Source organism: Mustelus asterias, unplaced genomic scaffold, assembly GCF_964213995.1.
Source record: "Mustelus asterias unplaced genomic scaffold, sMusAst1.hap1.1 HAP1_SCAFFOLD_490, whole genome shotgun sequence".
In the NCBI taxonomy this organism is placed as follows: Eukaryota; Metazoa; Chordata; class Chondrichthyes; order Carcharhiniformes; family Triakidae; genus Mustelus; species Mustelus asterias.
In genome coordinates, this window is record NW_027590442.1 from 111,763 (window position 1) to 135,926 (window position 24,164).

General features: G+C 47.4%; 1 protein-coding gene across 2 annotated transcripts in view; it reads left to right on the forward strand.

The window, feature by feature from the left end:
* LOC144486846 (rho-related BTB domain-containing protein 2-like) overlaps positions 1-24,164 on the forward strand; it is a 289,061-nt gene that overhangs the window by 82,160 nt on the left and 182,737 nt on the right. For both annotated transcript variants that reach the window (XM_078204866.1, XM_078204867.1), the window contains exon 6: positions 8,393-8,511. In XM_078204866.1, coding sequence (XP_078060992.1) covers positions 8,393-8,511 — 119 coding nt within the window. The remainder of the gene's footprint in view (positions 1-8,392; positions 8,512-24,164) is intronic.

Here is a 24,164-nt window from a genome sequence, read left to right on the forward strand (position 1 = left end):
GCTAACGGGAGGACTTTGAATAGTGTGGAGGAGCAGAGGGATCTAGGTGTATGTGTGCATAGATCCCTGAAAGTTGGGAATCAAGTAGATAAGGTTGTTAAGAAGGCATATGGTGTCTTGGCGTTTATTGGTAGGGGGATTGAATTTAGGAGTCGTAGCGTTATGTTGCAACTGTACACAACTCTGGTGCGGCCGCACTTGGAGTACTGTGTGCAGTTCTGGTCTCCACATTACAGGAAGGATGTGGAGGCTTTGGAGAGGGTGCAGAGGAGGTTTACCAGGATGTTGCCTGGTATGGAGGGGAGATCCTATGAGGAGAGGCTGAGGGATTTGGGATTGTTTTCGCTGGAAAGGCGGCGGCTAAGAGGGGATCTTATTGAAACATATAAGATGATTAGAGGTTTAGATAGGGTGGATAGTGATAGCCTTTTTCCTCTGATGGAGAAATCCAGCACGAGGGGGCATGGCTTTAAATTGAGGGGGGGTAGTTATAGAACCGATGTCAGGGGTAGGTTCTTTACCCAGAGGGTGGTGAAGGATTGGAATGCCCTGCCAGCATCAGTAGTAAATGCGCCTAGTTTGGGGGCGTTTAAGAGATCCGTTGATAGGTTCATGGACGAAAAGAAATTGGTTTAGGTTGGAGGGTCACAGTTTTTTTTTTTAACTGGTCGGTGCAACATCGTGGGCCGAAGGGCCTGTTCTGCGCTGTAATGTTCTATGTTCTATGTTCTATGTTCTATGTTCTATGTTCTCTTCGAATATGAGTTAAGAGCAGAGTTTTATACCTTTCGGTTCCGCCCTCATTACATTACAAATTTTCCAGGATGTCTGTCACTGTTAGTCGTTCATTGTGGGATCCTTGCTGCCTCGACAATTTCTTCGTTTGCGGAGTTGCGGCAATCTCCAAGGCCGCGATTGATTCTGTCCTATCCTGTGCGTCATTCATAGCCTTGAAACAACATCACAGGTTTTGCACAAACAAGTTAACTAATATGCAGACAAGGGTATAGGGGTCCGTATCAAAGTCTATATCTATATGGTGAGCATGAATGGTATATAATGAATATATATATATCTATCTATTGTTATACAAAGACCAAAGGCATACATGTCAGCTTCACCGTATGAAACAAAGGTACATGAAAATGGAGACTGTTTAGCTAATTTCGAGCTGGGTTAACCGCATTCCTGAATAACAAGTGGAGACAGAAAGAATAGCTGTTCCTCTTATCTGGCCTGAGTGCACCAAAACAATGAACTCTAACAAAAACAATGAATTCTACAGTGTTTCTGACAAAATCACAGAGTTCGGGTCTTAATGCTTAAGTGTGACAAAGTTCCCATTCCCGCCTTCACCTTCAAAGGAGACATTTTGAGAGTGCAGAGTTTGTATGTTCCTGTCAGGATTAAAGGCAAAGTAAATAGGAATAAGGAACCTTGGTTCTCGAGGGAGATTGTAACACTGATTAAGAGGAAGAGAGAGTTGTATGAAATGTACAGGCAGTAAGGAACAGATCAGATGCTCGAGGAGTATAAAAAGTGCAAGAAGCTACTTGAGAGGGAAATCAGGAGGGCTCAAAGAAGACATGAGGTTGCTTTGGCAGACAGAGTGAAGGAAAATCCAAAGAGCTTCTATAGGTATGTGAGGAGCAAAAGGATAGTGAGGGATAAAATTGGTCCTCTTGAAGACCAGTGTGGTAGACTGTGTATGGAACCAAAAGAGATGGGGGAGATACTAAATGGTTTTTTTGCATCCGTATTTACTGAGGAAACGGGTATGGAGTCTACAGAAATAGGGCAAACAGGTAGGGAGGTCATGGAACCTTTACAGATTAAAGGGGAGGAGGTGCTCGCTGTCTTGAGGCAAATCAGAGTGGATAAATCCCCAGGACCGGACAGGGTATTCCCTCGGACCTTGAGGGAAGCTAGTGTTGAACTTACAGGGGCCCTGGCAGACATATTTAAAATGTCAGTATTCACGGGGGAAGTGCCGGATGATTGGAGGGTGGCTCAATTGTCCCGTTGTTTAAAAAAGGTTCCAAAAGAAATTCAGGAAATTATAGGCCAGTAAGTTTGATGTCGGTGGTGGGCAAGTTATTGGAAGGTGTGATAAGGGATAGGATCTACAAATATTTGGATAGACAGGGACTTATTAGGGAGAGTCAACATGGCTTTGTGCGTGGTAGGTCATGTTTGACCAATCTATTAGAGTTTTTCGAGGAGGTTACCAGGAAAGTGGATGAAGGGAAGGCGGTGGATGTTGTCCACCTGGATTTCAGCAAGGCCTTTGACAAGGTCCCCCATGGGAGGTTAGTTAGGAAGGTACAGTCAAAGAACAAAGAACAAAGAACAATACAGCACAGGAACAGGCCCTTCGGCCCTCCAAGCCCGCGCTGCTCCCCGGTCCAGGATTGAATCCTGAATCCAGGATCCCCGCCCAATTTTCCAGCCTATCTACATACCAATATCCTATCCACCGAGCTGTCCCTCACAGCTACGATGCTTTGTTCATCACAACCTATTAACTCACCCCCACCCCCCCATTCCAGACCATGTGATCTCCAGGGAGAGGCGAAAACCCAGAGTGAAAACCCCAGGGCCAATATGGGGAAAAAAAATCTGGGAAATTCCTCTCCGACCCCTGAGGCGATCGAAACGAGTCCAGGAGATCACAATGGCCCTGATCGGAAAATGCTTCCCAACCCTAGTCATTTCCACTTCCACGAACACCATATGAATTCCCTGCCCCCGAGACAGGTTCCCAACTATCCGCAGTATACGTGGGGAGTAAATTGGATTAGACACTGGCTCAATGGAAGAAGTCAGAGAGTGGTTGTGGAGGATTGCTTCTCTGAGTGGAGGCCTGTGACTAGTGGTGTGCCGCAGGGATTGGTGTTGGGTCCATTGTTGTTTGTCATCTATATCCATGATCTGGATGATGATGTCGTAAATTGGATCAGCAAATTTGCTGATGATACAAAGATTGGAGGTGTAGTGGACAGTGAGGAAGGTTTTCAGAGCTTGCAGAGGGATTTGGACCAACTAGAAAAATGGGCTGAAAAATGGCAAATGGAATTTAATGCAGACAAGTGTGAGATATTGCACTTTGGAAGGACAAACCAAAGAAGAACGTACAGGGTAAATGGTAGGACTCTGAAGAGTGCAGTTGAACAGAGGGATCTGGGAATACAAGTACAGAATTTCCTAAAAGTGATGTCACAGGTGGATAGGATCGTAAAGAGTGCCTTTGGTACATTGGCCTTTATAAATCGGAGTATCGAGTATAAAAGTTGGAGTGTTATATAAGGCATTGGTGAGGCCGAATTTGGAGTATTGTGTACAGTTTTAGTCACCTAGTTACAGGAAGGATGTAAATAAGGTTGAAAGAGTGCAGAGAAGGTTCACAAGGATGTTGCCGGGACTTGAGAAGCTGAGTTTACAGAGAGAGATTGAATAGGTTGGGACTTTATTCCCTGGAGCGTAGAAGATTGAGGGGAGATTTGATAGCGGTGTATAAGATTTTGATGGGTATAGATAGAGTGAATGCAAGCAGGCTTTTTCCGTTGAGGCTAGGGGAGACTTAAACCAGAGGGCATGGGTTAAGGGTGAAAGGAGAAAAGTTTAAAGGGAATATTAGGGGGGGCTTCTTCACGCAGAGAGTGGTGGGAGTGTGGAACGAGCTGCTGAATAAAGTGGTAAATGCAGGGTCACTTTTAACATTTAAGAAAAACTTGGACGGGTTCATGTCTGAGAGGGATGTGGAGGGATATGGTCCAAGTGCAGGTCAGTGGGACTAGGCAAAAAATGGTTCGGCACAGACATGGGCCAAAAGGCCTGTTTCTGAGCTGTAATTTTCTATGGTTCTATGGAACTACAGACCAGTGAGTCTCACGTCTGTGGTTGGGAAACTACTGGAGAAGATTCTGAAGGAGAGAATCTATCTCCACTTGGAGAGGGAAGGTTTGATCAGGGATAGTCAGCATGGTTTTGTCAGACGGAGGTCATGCCTAACAAATTTGATTGCATTTTTTGCACATGTAACCATGTGTGTGGATGAGGGCAGTGTGGTTGATGTAGTTTACATGGATTTCACCATGCCTTTGACAAAGTCTTTCAGCTCCCCTCTTAGTCTCACTCTCGGTCTTGCTGCCTTATACTCCTGGCTCCTCTCTCAAACAAAAGAACAATACGGCACTGGAACAGGCACTTCGGCCCTCCAAGCCTGCGCCGCTCATGTGCCCAATTAGACCATTCGTTTGTATCCCTCTGTTCCCACTCTGTTCATGTGGCTATCTAGATAAGTCTTAAACGATCCCAGCGTGTCCGCCATAATCACCTTGCTTGGCAGTGCATTCCAGGCCCCCACCACCCTCTGTGTAAAATATGTCCCCCTGACATCTGTGTTGAACCTTGCCCCATAGAACCATAGAAAATTACAGCTCAGAAACAGGCCTTTTGGCCCTTCTTGTCTGTGCCGAACCATTTTTTGCCTAGTCCCACTGACCTGCACTTGGACCATATCCCTCCACACCCCTCTCATCCATGAACCCGTCCAAGTTTTTCTTAAATGTTAAAAGTGACCCCGCATTTACCACTTTATCCGGCAGCTCATTCCACACTCCCACCACTCTCTGCGTGAAGAAGCCCCCCCTAATATTCCCTTTAAACTTTTCTCCTTTCACCCTTAACCCATGCCCTCTGGGTTTTTTCTCCCCTAGCCTCAGCGGAAAAAGCCTGCTTGCATTCACTCTATCTCAACCCATCAAAATCTTATACACCTCTATCAAATCTCCCCTCAATCTTCTACGCTCCAGGGAATAAAGTCCCAACCTATTCAATCTCTCTCTGTAAACTCAGCTTCTCATCTCCCGGCAACATCCTTGTGAACCTTCTCTGCACTCTTTCAATCTTATTTACATCCTTCCTGTAACTAGGTGACCAAAACTGTACACAATACTCCAAATTCGGCCTCACCAATGCCTTATATAACCTTACCATAACACTCCAACTTTTATACTCGATACTCCGATTTATAAAGGCCAATGTACCAAAGGCACTCTTTACGACCCTATCCACCTGTGACGTCACTTTTAGGAAATTCTGTACCTGTATTCCCAGATCCCTCTGTTCAACTGCACTCTTCAGAGTCCTACCATTTACCCTGTACGTTCTACTTTGGTTTGTCCTTCCAAAGTGCAATATCTCACACTTGTCTACGTTAAATTCCATTTGCCATTTTTCAGCTTATTTTTCTAGTTGGTCCAAATCCCTCTGCAAGCTTTGAAAACCTTCCTCACTGTCCACTACACCTCCAATTTTTGTATCATCAGCAATCTTTGTATCATCAGTACCCTCACCTTTAACCTGTGACCCCTTGTGTTCGTCACCTCCGACCTGGGTAAAAGCATCACACTGTTCACCCTATCGATGCCCTTCATAATTTTATACACCTCTATTAGGTCGCCCCTCATCCTCCGTCTTTCCAGGGAGAACATCCCCAGTTTACCCAATCTCTCCTCATAGCTAAGCCCCTCCATACCAGGCAACATCCTGGTAAACCTTCTCTGCAATCTCACCAAAGCCTCCACGTCTTTCTGGTAGTGTGGCGACCAGAACTGGACGCAGTATTCCAAATGCGGCCTAACCAACGTTCTATACAGCCGCAACATCATATGCCAACTTTTATATTCTATGCCCTGTCCAATAAAGGCAAGCATGCCATATGCCTTCTTCACCACCCTCTCTACCTGTGGTGCCACCTTTAAGGATATGTGGACTTGTACACCCAGGTCCCTCTGTGTGTCTATACTCCTGATGGTTCTGCCATTTATTGTATAGCTCCCCCTTACATTAGATCTACCGAAATGCATCATTTCGCATTTATCTGGATTAAATTCCATCTGCCATTTCTCCGCCCAATGTTCCAGCCTATCTGTATCCTGCTGTATTCTCTGACAATGTTCAGCACTATCCGCAACTCCAGCAATCTTTGTGTCGTTCGCAAACTTACTAATCAGACCAGCTACATCTTCCTCCCAATCATTTATGTATATCACAAATAGCAGAGGTCCCAGTACAGAGCCCTGCAGAACTCCACTAGTCACAGACCTCCAACCGGAAAAAGACCCCTCCACTGCTATGCTCTGTTTTCTATGGCTAAGCCAGTTCTCCACCCATCTAGCTAGCTCACCTTTTATCCCGTGAGATTTAACAAAGAACAATACAGCACAGGAACAGGCCCTTCGGCCCTCCAAGCCCGTGCCACTCCCTGGTCCAAACTAGACCATTCTTTTGTATCCCTCCATTCCCACTCCGTTCATATGGCTATCTAGATAAGTCTTAAACGTTCCCAGTGTGTCCGCCTCCACCACCTTGCCTGGCAGCACATTCCAGGCCCCCGCCACCCCCTGTGTAAAATATGTCCTTCTGATATCTGTGTTAAACCTCCCCCCCTTCACCTTGAACCTATGACCCCTCGTGAACGTCACCACCGACCTGGGGAAAAGCTTCCCACCGTTCACCTTATCTATGCCTTTCATAATTTTATACACCTCTATTAAGTCTCCCCGCATCCTCCGTCTTTCCAGGGAGGACAACCCCAGTTTACCCAATCACTCCTCATATCTAAGCCCCTCCATACCAGGCAACATCCTGGTAAACCTCCTCTGTACTCTCTCCAAAGCCTCCACATCCTTCTGGTAGTGTGGCGACCAGAATTGGACGCAGTATTCCAAATGCGGCCGAACCAACGTTCAACACACCTGCAACATCAGACCCCAACTTTTATACTCTATGCCCCGTCCTATAAAGGCAAGCATGCCATATGCCTTCTTCACCACCTTCTCCACCTGTGACATCACCTTCAAGGATCTGTGGACTTGCACACCCAGGTCTTGCTGTATTATCCTCCCGACTCCTCTCTCGGTCTTTCTGTATTATCCTCCTGGCTCCTCTCTGTCTTTGCGTATTATCCTCCTGGCTCCACTCTTAGTCTTGCTGTAGTATCCCCCCGGCTTCTCTCACAGTCTTGCTGTATTATTCTCCCGGTTCTGCTCTCAGACTTGCTGTATTATCCTCCAGGCTCCTCTCTCGGTCTTGCTGTATTTTCCTCCCAGCTCCCCTCTCAGTCTTGCTGTATTATCCTCCTGGTTTCTCTATGATCCTCCTGGCTCCTCTCTCAGTCTTGCTGTGTTATCCTCCCAGCTCGGCGCTCAGTCATGCTGTATTATCCTCCCGGTTCTGCTCTCAGTCTTGCTGTATTATCCTCCTGGCTCTTCTCTGTCTTGCTGTATTATCCTCCTGGCTCTTCTCTGTCTTGCTGTATTATCCTCCTGGCTCTTCTCAGTCTTGCTGTATTATCCTCCTGGCTCTTCTCTGTCTTGCTGTATTATCCTCCTGGCTCTTCTCTGTCTTGCTGTATTATCCTCCTGGCTCTTCTCAGTCTTGCTGTATTATCCTCCAGGTTCTGCCCTCAGTCTTGCTGTATTATCCTCCTGGCTTTTCTCAGTCTTGCTGTATTATCCTCCAGGTTCTGCTCTCAGTCTTGCTGTATTATCCTCCTGGCTCTTCTCTGTCTTGCTGTATTATCCTCCCAGCTCGGCTCTGTCTTGCTGTATTATCCTCCTGGCTCTTCTCTGTCTTGCTGTATTATCCTCCTGGCTCTTCTCTGTCTTGCTGTATTATCCTCCTGGCTCTTCTCAGTCTTGCTGTATTATCCTCCTGGCTCTTCTCTGTCTTGCTGTATTATCCTCCTGGCTCTTCTCTGTCTTGCTGTATTATCCTCCTGGCTCTTCTCTGTCTTGCTGTATTATCCTCCTGGCTCTTCTCTGTCTTGCTGTATTATCCTCCTGGCTCTTCTCAGTCTTGCTGTATTATCCTCCAGGTTCTGCTCTCAGTCTTGCTGTATTATCCTCCTGGCTCTTCTCAGTCTTGCTGTATTATCCTCCAGGTTCTGCTCTCAGTCTTGCTGTATTATCCTCCTGGCTCTTCTCTGTCTTGCTGTATTATCCTCCCAGCTCGGCTCTGTCTTGCTGTATTATCCTCCTGGCTCTTCTCAGTCTTGCTGTATTATCCTCCTGGCTCTTCTCAGTCTTGCTGTATTATCCTCCTGGCTCTTCTCAGTCTTGCTGTATTATCCTCCTGGCTGTGTTCTCAGTCAGTGGCAGGCCTATGCACTCTGTATAGCTGTATTATCCTCCTGGCTGTGCTCTCAGTCAGTGGCAGGCCGATGCACTCTGTATAGCTGTATTATCCTCCTGGCTGTGCTCTCAGTCAGCGGCAGGCCTATGCACTCTGTATAGCTGTATTAGACTCCTGGGCTGTGCTCTCAGTCAGTGGCAGGCCTATGCACTCTGTATAGCTGATGGTGAGACTGCCTTTGGTGTTGTTTCAGATGTCGTCTTTGAGGTGGGGAGTGAACATATTCCTGCCCATAAACCCTTACTGATCTCAAGCTGTGATTGGATGGCTGCAATGTTCCGTGGGTCTTTCCTGGAAAGTTACATGAACAAGGTAACAACATCACGTTACAAAGGGAGGGACACAGGAACGGACCTCTCATTGGTCAATGCATTTACTGGGGGAGGGGCACAGGAACGGACGTCTCATTGGTCAATGCCTTTACTGGGGGGTTGGACACAGGAACGGACATCTCATTGGTCAATGCCTTTACTGGGGGGTTGGACACAGGAACGGACGTCTCATTGGTCAATGCCTTTACTGGGGGGTTGGACACAGGAACGGACATCTCATTGGTCAATGCCTTTACTGGGGGGTTGGACACAGGAACGGACATCTCATTGGTCAATGCCTTTACTGGGGGGTTGGACACAGGAACGGACGTCCCATTGGTCAATGCCTTTACTGGGGGAGGGACACAGGAACGGACATCTCATTGGTCAATGCCTTTACTGGGGGGTTGGGACACAGGAATGGACGTCTCATTGGTCAATGCCTTTACTGGGGGGTTGGACACAGGAATGGACGTCTCATTGGTCTGCCTTTACTGGGGGGTTGGACACAGGAATGGACGTCTCATTGGTCAATGCATTTACTGGGGGGTTGGACACAGGAATGGACGTCTCATTGGTCAATGCATTTACTGGGGGGTTGGACACAGGAACGGACGTCTCATTGGTCAATGCCTTTACTGGGGGAGGGGCACAGGGACCAGGCGTCTCATTGGGTAAGCTACAACAACTTTGATTTACGTAGTGTTGTGAATAAAATGTTCCCAAGCTATTTCACAGGAGCCTCGTCTGAGAGCGAGTCACATCAGGAGACACTGGTGTCCAAACACTCGGCTGGGGTTACGGAATGTCTTCATGGAGGAAAGGGATGTAGAGAGGTGGAGACATGCTGGGAGGGAATTCCAGAGACTGGGACACAGACACTGCCACCAATGCTACAACAATTACAGTCATAGAGACATTGTCAGAGACGTATCCACACAGAAAAAGGCCCTTCAGCCCATCACGTTGGCACCGGTTGAAAACACACCAGCCCACGATTCTAATCCCACTTCCCAATACTGGTACGTAGCCTTGTATGGCTTGTCATCGCAAGTGCGCATCTAAATATTTCTGAAATGTTATGAACAAAGAACAAAGAACAGTACAGCACAGGAAACAGGCCCTTCGGCCCTCCAAGCCTGTGCCGCTCCTTGGTCCAACTAGACCAATCGTTTGTATCCCTCCATTCCCAGGCTGCTCATGTGACTATCCAGGTACGTCTTAAACGATGTCAGCATGCCTGCCTCCACCACCCTACTTGGCAGCGCATTCCAGGCCCCCACCACCCGCTGTGTAAAAAAACATCCCTCTGATATCTGAGTTATACTTCGCCCCTTGAACCTGTGATCCCTCGTGATCGTCACCTCCGACCTGGGAAAAAGCTTCCCACTGTTCACCCTATCTATACCCTTCATAATCTTGTACACCTCTATTAGATCTCCCCTCATTCTCCGTCTTTCCAAGGAGAACAACCCCAGTCTACACAATCTCTCCTCATAGCTAAGACCCTCCATACCAGGCAACATCCTGGTAAACCTTCTCTGCACTCTCTCTAACGCCTCCACGTCCTTCTGGTAGTGCGGCGACCAGAACTGGACGCAGTACTCCAAATGTGGCCTAACCAGCGTTCTATACAGCTGCATCATCAGACTCCAGCTTTTATACTCTATACCCCGTCCTATAAAGGCAAGCATACCATATGCCTTCTTCACCACCTTCTCCACCTGTGTTGCCACCTTCAAGGATTTGTGGACTTGCACACCTAGGTCCCTCTGTGTTTCTATACTCCTGATGACTCTGCCATTTATTGTATAACTCCTCCCTACATTATTTCTTCCAAAATGCATCACTTCGCATTTATCCAGATTAAACTCCATCTGCCACCTCTCCGCCCAATTTTCCAGCCTATCTATATCCTGCTGTATTGAGGGTCTCTGCCTCCACCAGCCTTTCAGGCAGTGAGTTCCGGACTCCCACCTCCCTCTGGGTGAAAGTATTTTTCCTCACATCCCCTCTAAACTACTGAAGAGTATGAAAGGAAGTGGCTCGAGAAATAGTGGATGCATTGGTGGTCATCATAGAAATCATAGAAACCCTACAGTGCAGAAGGAGGCCATTCGGCCCATCGAGTCTGCACCGACCACAATCCCACCCAGGCCCTACCCCCATATATTTTACCCGCTAACCCCTCTAACCTACGTATCCCAGGACTCTAAGGGGCAATTTTTAACCTGGCCAATCAACCTAACCCGCACATCTTTGGACTGTGGGAGGAAACCGGAGCACCCGGAGGAAACCCACGCAGACACGAGGAGAATGTGCAAACTCCACACAGACAGTGACCCGAGCCGGGAATCGAACCCGGGACCCTGGAGCTGTGAAGCAGCAGTGCTAACCACTGTACTACCGTGCCGCCCGTACACCGTCATCTTCCAGGATTTTATAGTCTCTACAGTTCCTGCAGATTGGAAGGTGGCGAATGTCACTCCAATATTCAGAAAGGGAGGTAGAGAGAAAACAGGGAATTATAGACCAGTAAGCTTAACATCGTTGTGCGGAAAATTCTGGAATCCATTATCAAGGACTTTATAGAGCTTTTAGAAAGCAGTGGCAGGATCAGACAGAGTCTGCACAAGAGATTATCGTGCAAGATTAAAGTGCATGGGATTGGGGGAAGTGTATTGAGATGGATAGAAAACTGGTTGGCAGAGAGGAAACAAAGAGTAGGAATTAATGGGTGCTTTTCAAATTGGCAGGCAGTAACTAGTGGGGTGCCACAGGGATCGGTGCTGGGACCCCAGCTATTCACAATATATATTAATGATTTGGATGAGGGAACAAAATTAGCATCTCAAAGTTTGCAGATGATACCAAGTTGGGTGGGAGGGTGAACTGTGACGAGGATGCAGAGATGCTTCAGAATGATCTGGACAGGTTGGGTGAGTGGGCAAATCAATGGCAGATGCAGTATAATTTGGATAAGTGTGAGGTTATTCACTTTGGAAGCAAAAACAAGGTGGCAGATTACTACCTGAATGGGTGTAAATTGGGAGAGGGGAGTGTGCAGCGGGACCTGGGTGTCCTTGTGCACCAGTCACTGAAGGTAAGCATGCAGGTGCAGCAGGCAGTAAAGAAGGCAAATGGTATGTTCGAGTACAGGAGCAGGGATGGGTTGTTGCAATTATACAGGGCCTTGGTGAGGCCACACACAGGGTATTGTGTGCAGTTTTGGTCTCCTTTTCTGAGGAAGGATGTTCTTGCTCTCGAGGGAGTGCAGCGAAGGTTTACCAGGCTGATTCCGGGGATGGCGGGACTGATGTATGAGGAGAGATTGACTAGGTTAGGATTGTTTTCACTGGAGTTCAGACGAATGAGGGGGGATCTCACAGAGACTTATAAAATTCTAACAGGACTAGACAGGGTAGATGCAGGGAGGATGTTCCCGATGGTGGGGGCGTCCAGAACCAGGGGTCACAGTCTGAGGATTCAGGGTAGACCATTTAGGACAGAGATGAGGAGACATTTCTTCACCTAAAGAGTGGTGAGCCTGTGGAATTCAGGCTGATGCCAAAACATTGAATGTATTCAAGCGGCGGCTGGATATAGCCTCTTGGGGCAAATGGGATCAAAGGTTAAGGGGAAAAATCAGGATTTGGTCATTGAGTTGGATGATCAGCCAATGAATGGCGGAGCAGGCTCGAAGGGCCAAATGACCACCTCCTGCGACCATCTTCTGTGTTTCTAAACCTCCTGCCCCTGACCTTAAATCCATGCCCTCCCGGTCATTGATCCCTCCACCAAGGAGAAAAGTTTCTTCTTGTCTACACTATGCCCACATAATTACATATATCTCAAGCATTGGACAGGCTGAGTGTGTGGGTAACTGCCTGCTGGATGCAGCATAATGTGGATAAATGTGAGGTTATCCACTTTGGTAGCAATAATAGGAAGACATTATTACTTGAATGGGTGTAAATTGAGAGAGGTGGATAGTCAGCGAGACCTTGGAATCCTCGTGCATCAATAGAACATAAAACATATAGGACATAGAACAGTACAGCACAGTACAGGCCCTTCGGCCCTCGATGTTATGCCGAGCTTTGTCCGAAACCAAGATCAAGCTAACCCACTCCCTATCATCCTGGTGTGCTCCATGTGCTTATCCAATAACCGCTTGAAAATTCCTAAAGTGTCCGACTCCACTATCACAGCAGGCAGTCCATTCCACACCCCAACCACTCTCTGAGTAAAGAACCTACATCGGACATCCCTCCTATATCTCCCACCATGAACCTTATAGTTATGCCCCCTAGTAACAGCTACATTCACCCGAGGAAATAGTCTCTGAACGTCCACTTGATCTATCCCCCTCATCATCTTATAAACCTCTATTAAGTCGCCTCTCATCCTCCTCCACTCTAAAGAGAAAAGCCCTAGCTCCCTCAACCGTTCCTCATAAGACCTACCCTCCAAACCAGGCAGCATCCTGGTAAATCTCCTTTGCACTCTCTCCAATACTTCCACATCCTTCTTATAGTGAGGTGACCAGAACTGCACACAATATTCCAAATGTGGTCTCACTAAAGTCCTGTACAGTTGCAGCATAACCCCACGGCTCTTAAACTCAAACCCCCTGTTAATAAACGCGAACACACTATAGGCCTTCTTCACGGCTCTATCCACTTGAGTGGCAACCTTCAGAGATCTGTGGATATGGACTCCAAGATCTCTCTGTTCCTCCACAGTCTTCAGAACCCTACCTTTGACCCTGTAATCCACATTTAAATTAGTCCTACCAAAATGAATCACCTCACATTTATCAGGGTTAAACTCCATTTGCCATTTTTCAGCCCAGCTTTACATCCTATCTATATCTCTTTGCAGCCTACAACAGCCCTCCACCTCATCCACTACTCCACCAATCTTGGTGTCATCAGCAAATTTACTGACCCACCCTTCAGCTCCCTCCTCCAGGTCATTGATAAAAATCACAAAAAGCAGAGGACCCAGCACTGATCCCTGTGGTACAGCGCTGGTAACTGGTCTCCAGTCTGAAAATTTTCCATCCACCACCACCCTCTGTCTTCTATGAGATAGCCAGTTACTTATCCAATCGGCCAAATTTCCCTCTATCCCACACCTCCTTACTTTCTTCATGAGCCGACCATGGGGAACCTTATCAAACGCCTTACTAAAATCCATGTATACGACATCAACTGCTCTATCTTCATCTACACACTTAGTTACCTCCTCAAAGAATTCAATCAAATTTGTGAGGCAAGACTTACCTTCACGAATCCATGTTGACTATCTCGGATTAAGCTGCATCTTTCCGAATGGTCATAAATCCGATCCCTCCGGACCTTTTCCATTAACTTACCGACCACCGAAGTAAGACTAACTGGCCTATAATTACCAGGGTCATTCCTATTTCCTTTCTTGAACAGAGGAACAACATTCGCCACTCTCCAGTCCTCTGGCACTATCTCCATGGACAGTGAGGACCCAAAGACCAAAGCCAAAGGCTCTGCAATCTCATCCCTTTCCTCCCAAAGAATCCTAGGATATATCCCATCTGGCCCAGGGGACTTATCGACCCTCAGGTTTTTCAAAATTGCTAATACATCTTCCCTCAGAACATCTACCTCCTCCAGCCTGTATCACACACTCATCCTCAAAAACATGGCCCCTCTCCTTGGTGAACACTGAAGAAAGGTATTCATTCATCGCCTCTCCTATCTCTTCTAACTCCATGTACAAATTCCCACTACTGTCCTTGACCGGCCCTAACCTCATCCTGGTCATTCTTTTATTCCTCACATAAGAGTAAAAAGCCTTGGGGTTTTCCTTGATCCGACCCGCCAAGGACTTCTCATGCCCCCTCCTAGCTCCCCTAAGCCCTTTTTTTTAATAAGCACATTCCTTGCTACCTTGTGACCCTCAAGCGACCCAACTGAACCTTGTTTTCTCATCCTTACATACGCTTCCTTTTTCCTCTTGACAAGACATTCAACCTCTTTTGTGAACCATGGTTCCCTCACTCGGCCATTTCCTCCCTGCCTCACAGGGACATAGAAACATAGAAAAACTACAGCACAAAACAGGCCCTTCGGCCCCACAAGTTGTGCCGACCCTACCTTTTAGGCCGACCTATAACCCTCCATCCTATTAAGTCCCATGTACTCATCCAGGAGTCTCTTAAAAGACCCTATTGAGTTTGTCTCCACCACCACTGACGGCAGCCGATTCCACTCGCCCACCACCCTCTGTGTGAAAAACTTCCCCCTAACATTTCCCCTGTACCTACCCCTCAGCACCTTAAACCTGTGTCCTCTCGTAGCAGCCATTTCCACCCTGGGAAAAAGCCTCTGAGAGTCCACCCGATCTATGCCTCTCAACATCTTATATACCTCTATTAGGTCTCCTCTCATCCGACGTCTCTCCAAGGAGAAAAGACCGAGCTCCCTCAGCCTATCCTCATAAGGCATGCCACTCAATCCAGGCAACATCCTTGTAAATCTCCTCTGCACCCTTTCAATCTTTTCCACATCCTTCCTGTAATGAGGAGACCAGAACTGAGCACAGTACTCCAAGTGGGGTCTGACGAGGGTCTTATATAGCTGTATCATTATCCCCGGACTCCTAAACTCAATCCCTCGATTGATAAAGGCCAGCACACCATACGCCTTCTTAACCACCTCCTCCACCTGCGGGGCCGATTTTAGAGTCCTATGGACACGGACCCCAAGGTCCTTCTGATCCTCGACAGTATTAAGAGCCTTTCCCTTTATATTGTACTCCTTCATCCTATTTGACCTGCCAAAATGGACCACTCCGCATTTATCTGGGTTGAAGTCCATCTGCCACTTCTCCGCCCAGTCTTGCATCCTATTTATGTTCCTCTGTAACTTCGGACATCCCTCCAGACTATCCACAACCCCACCAACCTTCGTGTCGATGGCAAACTTGCCAACCCATCCCTCCACTTCCTCATCCAGGTCATTTATGAAAATGACAAACAGCAAGGGTCCCAGAACAGATTCCTGGGGCACACCACTGGTGACCGACCTCCATTTAGAAAACGACCCATCTATACACAGTCTCTGCCTCCTTTGGGCAAGCCAGTTCTGCATCCACAGGGCAGCTGCCCCTTGGATTCCATGCCCTCTCACTTTTTCTAGAAGCCTTGCATGGGGGACTCATTAAGCACCTCTGCCATTTCTACTGTTTCCGTACATACCTATCAAGGACACGCAGTATTTGTTCCTTCAACAAGCTCCACTTTTCATTTGTGCCTTTCCCTGAAAGTTCCTGTTCCCATCTTATGCTCCCTAATTCTTGCCTCATAACACCCTCGTCAGACCCCACTTGGAGTACTGTGCTCAGTTCTGGTCGCCTCATTCCAGGAAGGATGTGGAAAGGATTGAAAGGGTGCCAAGGAGATTTACAAGCATGTTGCCTGGATTGAGTGGCATGCCTTATGAGGATAGGCTGAGGGAGCTCAGTCTTTGCTCCTTGGAGAGACGTAGGATGAGAGGAGACCTAATAGAGGTGTATAAGATGTTGAGAGGCATAGATCGGGTGGACTCTCAGAGGCTTTTTCCCAGGGTGGAAATGGCTGCTACGAGAGGACACAGGTTTAAGGTGCTGGGGGGTAGGTACAGGGGAAATGTTCGGGGGAAGTTTTTCTCACAGAGGGTGGTGGGCGAGTGGAATCGGCTGCCGTCAGTGGTGGTGGAGGCAACCTCAATAGGGTCTTTTAAGAGACTCCTGGATGAGTACATGGGACTTAATAGGATGGAGGGTTATAGGTAGGCCTAAAAGGTAGGGATATGTTCGGCACAACTTGTGGGGCCGAAGGGCCTGTTTTGTGCTGTAGTTTTCTATGTTTCTATGTTTCTAATCGCATCATAATTACCCCTCCCCCAATTATAAACCTTGCCCTGCCGTATGGCCCTATCCCTCTCCATTGCAATAATGAAAGACACCGAATTGTGGTCACTGTCTCCAAAGTGCTCTCCCACAACCAAATCTAACAGTTGGCCCGGTTCATTACCCAGAACCAAATCCAATGTGGCCCCACCTCTTGTCGGCCTATCCACATATTGTGTCAGGAAACCCTCCTGTACACACTGCACAAAAACTGCCCCATCTGAACTATTCGACCTACAAGGGTTCCAATCAATATTTGGAAGGTTAAAGTCCCCCATGACAACTACCCTGTGACCCCCACACCTATCCATAATCTGCTTTGCAATTTCTTGATAACTGAATAACTGAAAGTAAGCGTGCAGGTACAGCAGGCAGTAAAGAAGGTGAATGATATGTTGGCCTTCATAGCGAGAGGATTTGAGGATAGGGATAGGGATGTTTTGCTGCAATTGTACAGAGCATTGGTGAGGCCACACCTGGAGTATTGTGTGCAGTTTTGGTGTCCTTATCTGAGGAAGGATGTCCTTGCTATAGAGGGAGCACAGCGAAGGTTTACCAGGCTGATACCTGGGATGGCAGGTCTTGTCATATGAGGAGAGACTAAGTCGGCTAGGATTACATTCACTGGAGTTGAGAAGAGTGAGAGGGGATCTCATAGAAACTTATAAAATTCCAACAGGGTTAGACAGGGTAGATTCGGAATGTGCCTGATGGTGGGGGAGTCCAGAACTCGGGGTCATAGTTTGAGGATAAGGGGTAAACCTTTTAGAACTGAGGTGAGGAAAAATCTCTTGACCCAGAAGGGTGGTGAATGTGTGGAATTCACTACCCCCCACAGAGGCCAAAACATTGTCTGATTTCAAGAAGAAATTAGATTTCGCTCTTGGGGCTAAAGGGATCAAGGGATGTGGGGGGGAGGGGGATCAGGACATTGAATTCGATGATCAGCCATGATCAAAATGAATGGCGGAGCAGGATAACCTCACATTTATCTACATCATGCTGCATCTGCCATGCAGATACCCACACACTCAGCCTGTCCCAATCACACTGTTCCCATCCACTCTGTCCCAATCACACTGTTCCCATCCACTCTGTCCCAATCACACTGTTCCCATCCACTCTGTCCCAATCACACTGTTCCCATCCACTCTGTCCCAATCACACTGTTCCCATCCACTCTGTCCCAATCACACTGTTCCCATCCACTCTGTCCCAATCACACTGTTCCCATCCACTCTGTCCCAATCACACTGTTCCCATCCACTCTGTCCCAATCACACTGTTCCCATCCACTCTGTCCCAATCACACTGTTCCCATCCACTCTGTCCCAATCACACTGTTCCCATCCACTCTGTCCCAATCACACTGTTCCCATCCACTCTGTCCCAATCACACTGTTCCCATCCACTCTGTCCAAATCATATCTGATCTTATAAAAGCATTCCTTCCTCCACTTTAAAAGTTGGATTTCAGGCCCCTCAATCTTGGCCATAAAAATCTTGAATCTAACCGAGTTGTGATTGCTGTCTGCAAAATGGTCCCTCAGCAGGTCAAGGCACAGAAGAGCAACAGTTATAGGGGACTCGATAGTCAGGGGAGCAGATAGGTGTTTCTGTGGATGTGAAAGAGACTCCAGGATGGGATGTTTCCTCCCTGGTGCTAGGGTCCAGGATATCTCTGAACAGACAGAAAGCATTCTGAAGGGAGAGGGTGAACAGCCAGAGGTCGTGGTACATATTGGTACGGATGACATAAGAACATAAGTACATAAGAAATAGGAGCAGGAGTAGGCCATCTGGCCCTTCGAGCCTGCCCCGCCATTCAACAAGATCATGGCTGATCTGAAGCAAATCAGTTCCACTTACCCGCCTGCTCCCCATATCCCCTAATTCCCTTATCGATCAGAAAACTATCTACCCGTGATTTAAACATATTCAACGAGGAAGCCTCCACCACTTCAATGGGCAGAGAATTCCAGAGATTCACTACCCTCTGAGAGAAGAAGTTCCCCCTCAACTCTGTTCTGAACCGGCCCCCACTTATTTTGAGGCTGTGCCCTCTAGTTCTGGTTTCCCTTCTAAGTGGAAAGAATCTCTCCACCTCTACCCTATCCAGCCCCTTCATTATCTTATATGTCTCTATAGGATCACCCCTCATCCTTCTAAACTCCAACGAGTACAGACCCAATCTGTTTAATCTCTCCTCATAAGCTACACCCCTCATCTCCGGTATCAACCTGGTGAACCTTCTCTGCACTCCCTCCAAGGCCAATATATCCTTTCGCAAATAAGGGGACCAAAACTGCACACAGTACTCCAGTTGCGGCCTCACCAGTGCCTTGTACAGTTGCAGCAAGACCTCCCTGCTTTTATATTCTATCCCCCTCGCGATAAAGGCCAACATTCCATTCACCTTCTTGATCACCTGCTGCACCTGCAGACTGAGTTTTTGCGATTCGTGCACAAGGACCCCCAGGTCCCTCTGCACAGTCGCACGATGTAATTTTTCTCCATTTAAATAATATTCCAATTTACTATTATTTCTTCCAAAGTGGATAACCTCACATTTGCTAACGTTATATTCCATCTGCCAGATCCTCGCCCACTCGCTCAGCCTATCCAAAGCTCTCTGCAGACTTTCCATGTCCTCCACGCAATTCGCTTTCCCACTCACCTTCGTGTCATCAGCAAACTTGAATACCCTAGATTCAGTCCCCTCCTCCAGATCATCTATGTAAATTGTAAACAATTGAGGCCCCAGCACCGATCCCTGCGGCACGCCACTGGTCACCAACTGCCAACCAGAAAAGCACCCATTTATCCCAACTCTCTGCTTCCTGTTAGATAGCCAATCCCCAATCCACGCCAACACCTTACCCCTAACTCCGTGTACCCCAATCTTCTGCAGCAACCTTTTGTGAGACACCTTATCGAACGCCTTCTGGAAATCTAAAAACACCACATCCACCGGTTCCCCTCTGTCAACCGCACTAGTGACATCTTCATAAAAGTCCAGTAGATTCGTCAAACATGACTTTCCCTTCATGAATCCATGCTGCGTCTGCTTGATCGAACCATTCTTATTCAGGTGCTCTGTTATTTCCTCTTTAATAATGGACTCTAGCATCTTCCCAACTACGGACGTTAAGCTAACCGGCCTGTAGTTACCCACCTTTTGTCTACTTCCTTTTTTAAACAGCGGCGTAACAGTAGCTGTTTTCCAGTCAGCCGGCACTACCCCAGAGTCCAGCAAATTTTGATAAATTACTACTAACGCATCTGCTATTACCTCAGCCATTTCTTTCAGTACCCTGGGATGCATTCCATCGGGGCCCGGGGACTTGTCTACCTTCAGTCCTATTAGTCTACCAAGCACCACCTCCTTAGTAACAGTAATTGTATTAAGGACCTCCCCGCCCACCAACTCTCGATCTCTAATATTCGGCAAACTATTTGTGTCTTCCACCATGAAGACCGACACAAAGAACTTATTTAAAGTCTCAGCCATTTCCTCGTTTTCCACTATTAAATCCCCCCTCTCATCTTCCAAGGGTCCAACATTCACTCTAGCCACTCTATTCCTTTTTATATACTTGTAAAAACTTTTACTATCATTTTTTATATTTTGAGCTAGTTTAGTTTCATAATCTATCTTTCCTTTCTTAATCGCTTTCTTAGTCGCTCTTTGTTTTTCTTTAAAGCTTTCCCAATCCACTAATTCTTCACTATCTTTGGCCACTCTGTACGCATCTGATTTTATTTTAATACTCTCCTTTATTTCCTTCGTTATCCGCGTCCGGTTATCCTTTTTCTTACAGTCCTTCCTTATCACCGGAATATATTTTTGCTGAGTACTTAAAAAAAATCTCCTTAAAAATCCTCCACTGTTCCTCAGCTGTCCTACCTACCAGTCTGCTCGCCCAGTCTACATTAGCCAATTCCACCCTCATCCTATCGTACTCCCCTCTGTTCAAGCAGAGGACACTGGTTTGGGACCCTACTTTCTCACCCTCCATCTGTATCAGAAATTCCACCATATTATGATCACTCATCCCAAGAGGATCCTTCACAAGAAGATCCTTAATCCTACCTGTCTCATTGCACAGAACCAGATCCAAGATAGCTCGCTCTCTCGTAGGTTCTGTAACATACTGTTCAATGAAACAATCCCGACAGCATTCCAAGAACTCTTCCTCAAGCCCTCCACGTCCAATTTGAGTCGACCAATCAATATGTAGGTTAAAATCCCCCATGATAATTGCCGTTCCACTTTTGCACGCATTCATTATTTGCTTGTTTATAGCCCTCCCCACCTCTAAGTTATTATTTGGGGGCCTATAGACCACGCCTACCAGTGTCTTTCTCCCCCCACTATTCTTTATCTCCACCCACAACAATTCCACGTTTTGCTCCTTAGAGCCTATGTTGTCTCTCACTACTGTCCTGATATTATCCTTTCTTAACAAAGCTACCCCACCTCCTTTTTCTACCTGTCTATCCTTCCTAAATGCCTGATAACACTGGATATTCAGTTCCCAGTCCCGGTCACCCTGCAACCACGTTTCTGTGATGGACACTAGATCATATTCAATTGTATGGATTTGTGCCATCGACTCATTTACTTTGTTTCGAATGCTTCGTGCATTCAGGCAAAGTGTCTTTATGCCAGCCTTTGTCTGGACCCGGTTTGTTGAAGCGCTACTAACATCTCCCAAGCCCTCTCCTCCTTTAGCTAGTTGTTTATTCACTATACTCCTGGCATGAGAGTAGACACCTCTCAGTCCTATGGTCTGACCTCTCCCCTTCTCTGTTCCCAGTCCACCTGCCCTCTTGCACTGCCTATAACCCTTCTCTGTTTGCGAGCTACCTTCCTCACTCTCAGTCATGTCGCTTTGATCCCCTCCCCCCAACCTATCTAGTTTAAACTCTCCCCAGTAGTCTTAGCCAACCTTCCTGCCAGGATATTGGTCCCCCTGGGATTCAAGTGCCACCCGTTTTTAGTATACAGGTCATACCTGCCCCTAAAGAGGTCCCAATGGTCCAGGAACCTGAATCCCTGCCCCCTGCACCATTCCCTCAGCCACACATTCATCCTCCACCTCACGCCATTCCTTTCCTCACCTTCCCTATACACAGTGGTTAGCACTGCTGCTTCACAGCTCCAGGGTCCCGAGTTCAATTCCCGGCTTGGGTCACTGTCTGTGTGGAGGTTGCACATTCTCCTCGTGTTTGCGTGGGTTTCCTCCGGGTGCCCCGGTTTCCTCCCACAGTCCAAAGATGTGCGGGTTAGGTTGATTGGCCAGGTTAAAATTGCCCCTGAGATGCATAGGTTAGAGGGATTAGCGGGTAAATATGTGGGGGTAGGGCCTGGGTGGGATTGTGGTCGGTGCAGACTCAATGGGCCGAATGGCCTCCTTCTGCACTGTAGGGTTTCTATGATTTCTATGATTTCCCGTGGCACAGGCAGCAATCCCAAGATTACTACCTTTGCTTTCCTCCTTCTCGGCTGTCTCCCTAATTCCCTATACTCTTTTTTCATGTTCCCTTCCCCCTTCTTACCCACATCAGCGGTACCAATATGTACTGCTACCTCCGGCTCCTCTCCCTCCCACCTCAGGATTTCTGGGACTTGCCCAGCGACATCCTGGATCCCAGCCCCAGGGAGGCAGACCACCATGCGAGACTCCCGCCTGCCTCCGCAAAATCACCTGTCCGTCCCCCTGACTGTCGAGTCCCCGATTAATACTGCCTTCCTCCTCCTTTCCTTAGCCCTCTGAGTTACAGGGCCGGACTCCACCCCGGAGACACGGCCACTGCTGCTTCCCCCAGATGGGCTGTCCCCCGCAACAGTACTCAGACAGGAGTACTTGTTATGTAGGGGCACTTCCACCGGGGTGCTCTCAATCACCCGTGTTTGAGGATAGCGAATCTGGTACCATGATTTAAGAAGGGTAGCAGGGATAACCCGGATATTTATAGGCCAGTGAGCTTGACGTCCGTGGTCGGGAAGTTGTTGGAGAGGATTCTTAGAGACAGGATGTATGCACATTTAGAACGGAACAATCTCATTAGTGACAGACAGCATGGTTTTGTAAGAGGGAGGTCGTGCCTTACAAATTTGGTGGAGTTTTTTGAGGAAGTGACAAAAACGGTTGACGAAGGAAGGGCCATGGATGTCGTCTATATGGATTTCAGTAAGGCATTTGAGAAAGTCCCTCATGGCAGGTTGGTTAAGAAGGTTAAGGCTCATGGGATACAAGGAGAGGTAGCTAGATGGGTAGAAAACTGGCTTGGCCACAGGCGACAGAGGGTAACAGTCGAAGGGTCTTTTTCCGGCTGGAGGTCTGTGACCAGTGGTGTTCCGCAGGGCTCTGTACTGGGACCTCTGCTATTTGTGATATATATAAATGATTTAGAAGAAGGTGTAACTGGTGTGATCAGCAAGTTTGCGGATGACCCGAAGATGGCTGGACTTGCGGATAGCGATGAACATTGTCGGACAATACAGCAGGATATAGATAGGCTGGAAAATTGGGCAGAGAAATTGCAGATGGAATTTAATCCAGATAATTCAGCTTTTGCAGAAAATACGGACACATGGGATTGAGGGTGATTTAGTGGTTTGGATCAGGAATTGGCTCGCTGTAAGAAAACAAAGGGTGGTGGTTGATGGGAAATATTCATCCTGGAGTTCAGTTACTAGTGGTGTACCGCAAGGATCTGTTTTGGGGCCACTGCTGTTTGTCATTTTTATTAATGACTTGGATGAGGGCGTGGAAGGATGGATTAGTAAATTTGCGGATGACACTAAAGTCGGTGGAGTTGTAGACAGTGCGGAGGGAAGTGGCAGGTTACAGAGGGACATAGATAAGCTGCAGAGCTGGGCTGAGAGGTGGCAAATGGAGTTTAATGCGGAAAAGTGTGAGGTGATTCACTTTGGAAGGAGTAACAGGAATACAGAGTACTGGGCTCATGGTAAAATACTTGGTAGTGTGGATGAACAGAGGGATCTGGGTGTCCATGTGCATAGATCCCATAAAGTTGGCACCCAGGTTGATAGGGTTGTTAAGAAGGCATACGGTGTGTTAGCTTTTATTGGTAGAGGGATTGAGTTTCGGAGCCAGGAGGTCATGCTGCAACTGTACAAAACTCTGATGCGGCCGCATTTGGAGTATTGCGTACAGTTCTGGTCGCTGCATTATAGGAAAGACGTGGAAGTGTTGGAAAGGGTGCAGAGGAGATTTACCAGGATGTTGCCTGGTATGGTGGGAAAATCGTATGAGGAAAGGCTGAGGGGCTTGAGGTTGTTTTAGTTAGAGAGAAGAAGGTTAAGAGGTGACTTAATAGAGGCATATAAGATGATCAGAGGATTAGAGAGGATGGATAGTGAGAGCCTTCTTCCTCGGATGGTGTTGGCTAGCACGAGGGGACATAGCTTTAAATTGAGCGGTGAGAGATATAGGACAGATGTTAGAGGTAGGTTCTTTACTCAGAGAGTAGTAAGGGCGTGGAATGCCCTGCCTGCAGCAGTGGTGGACTCGTCAACATTGAGAGCGTTCAAGTGGTTATTGGATAAACATATGGATGATATTGGAATAGTGTAGATTAGAGGGGCTTTAGATTGGTACCACTGGTCGGCACAACATCGAGGGCCGAAGGGCCTGTACTGCGCTGTTATGTTCTATGTTCTAAATGCGAAGTGATGCATTTTGGAAGAAC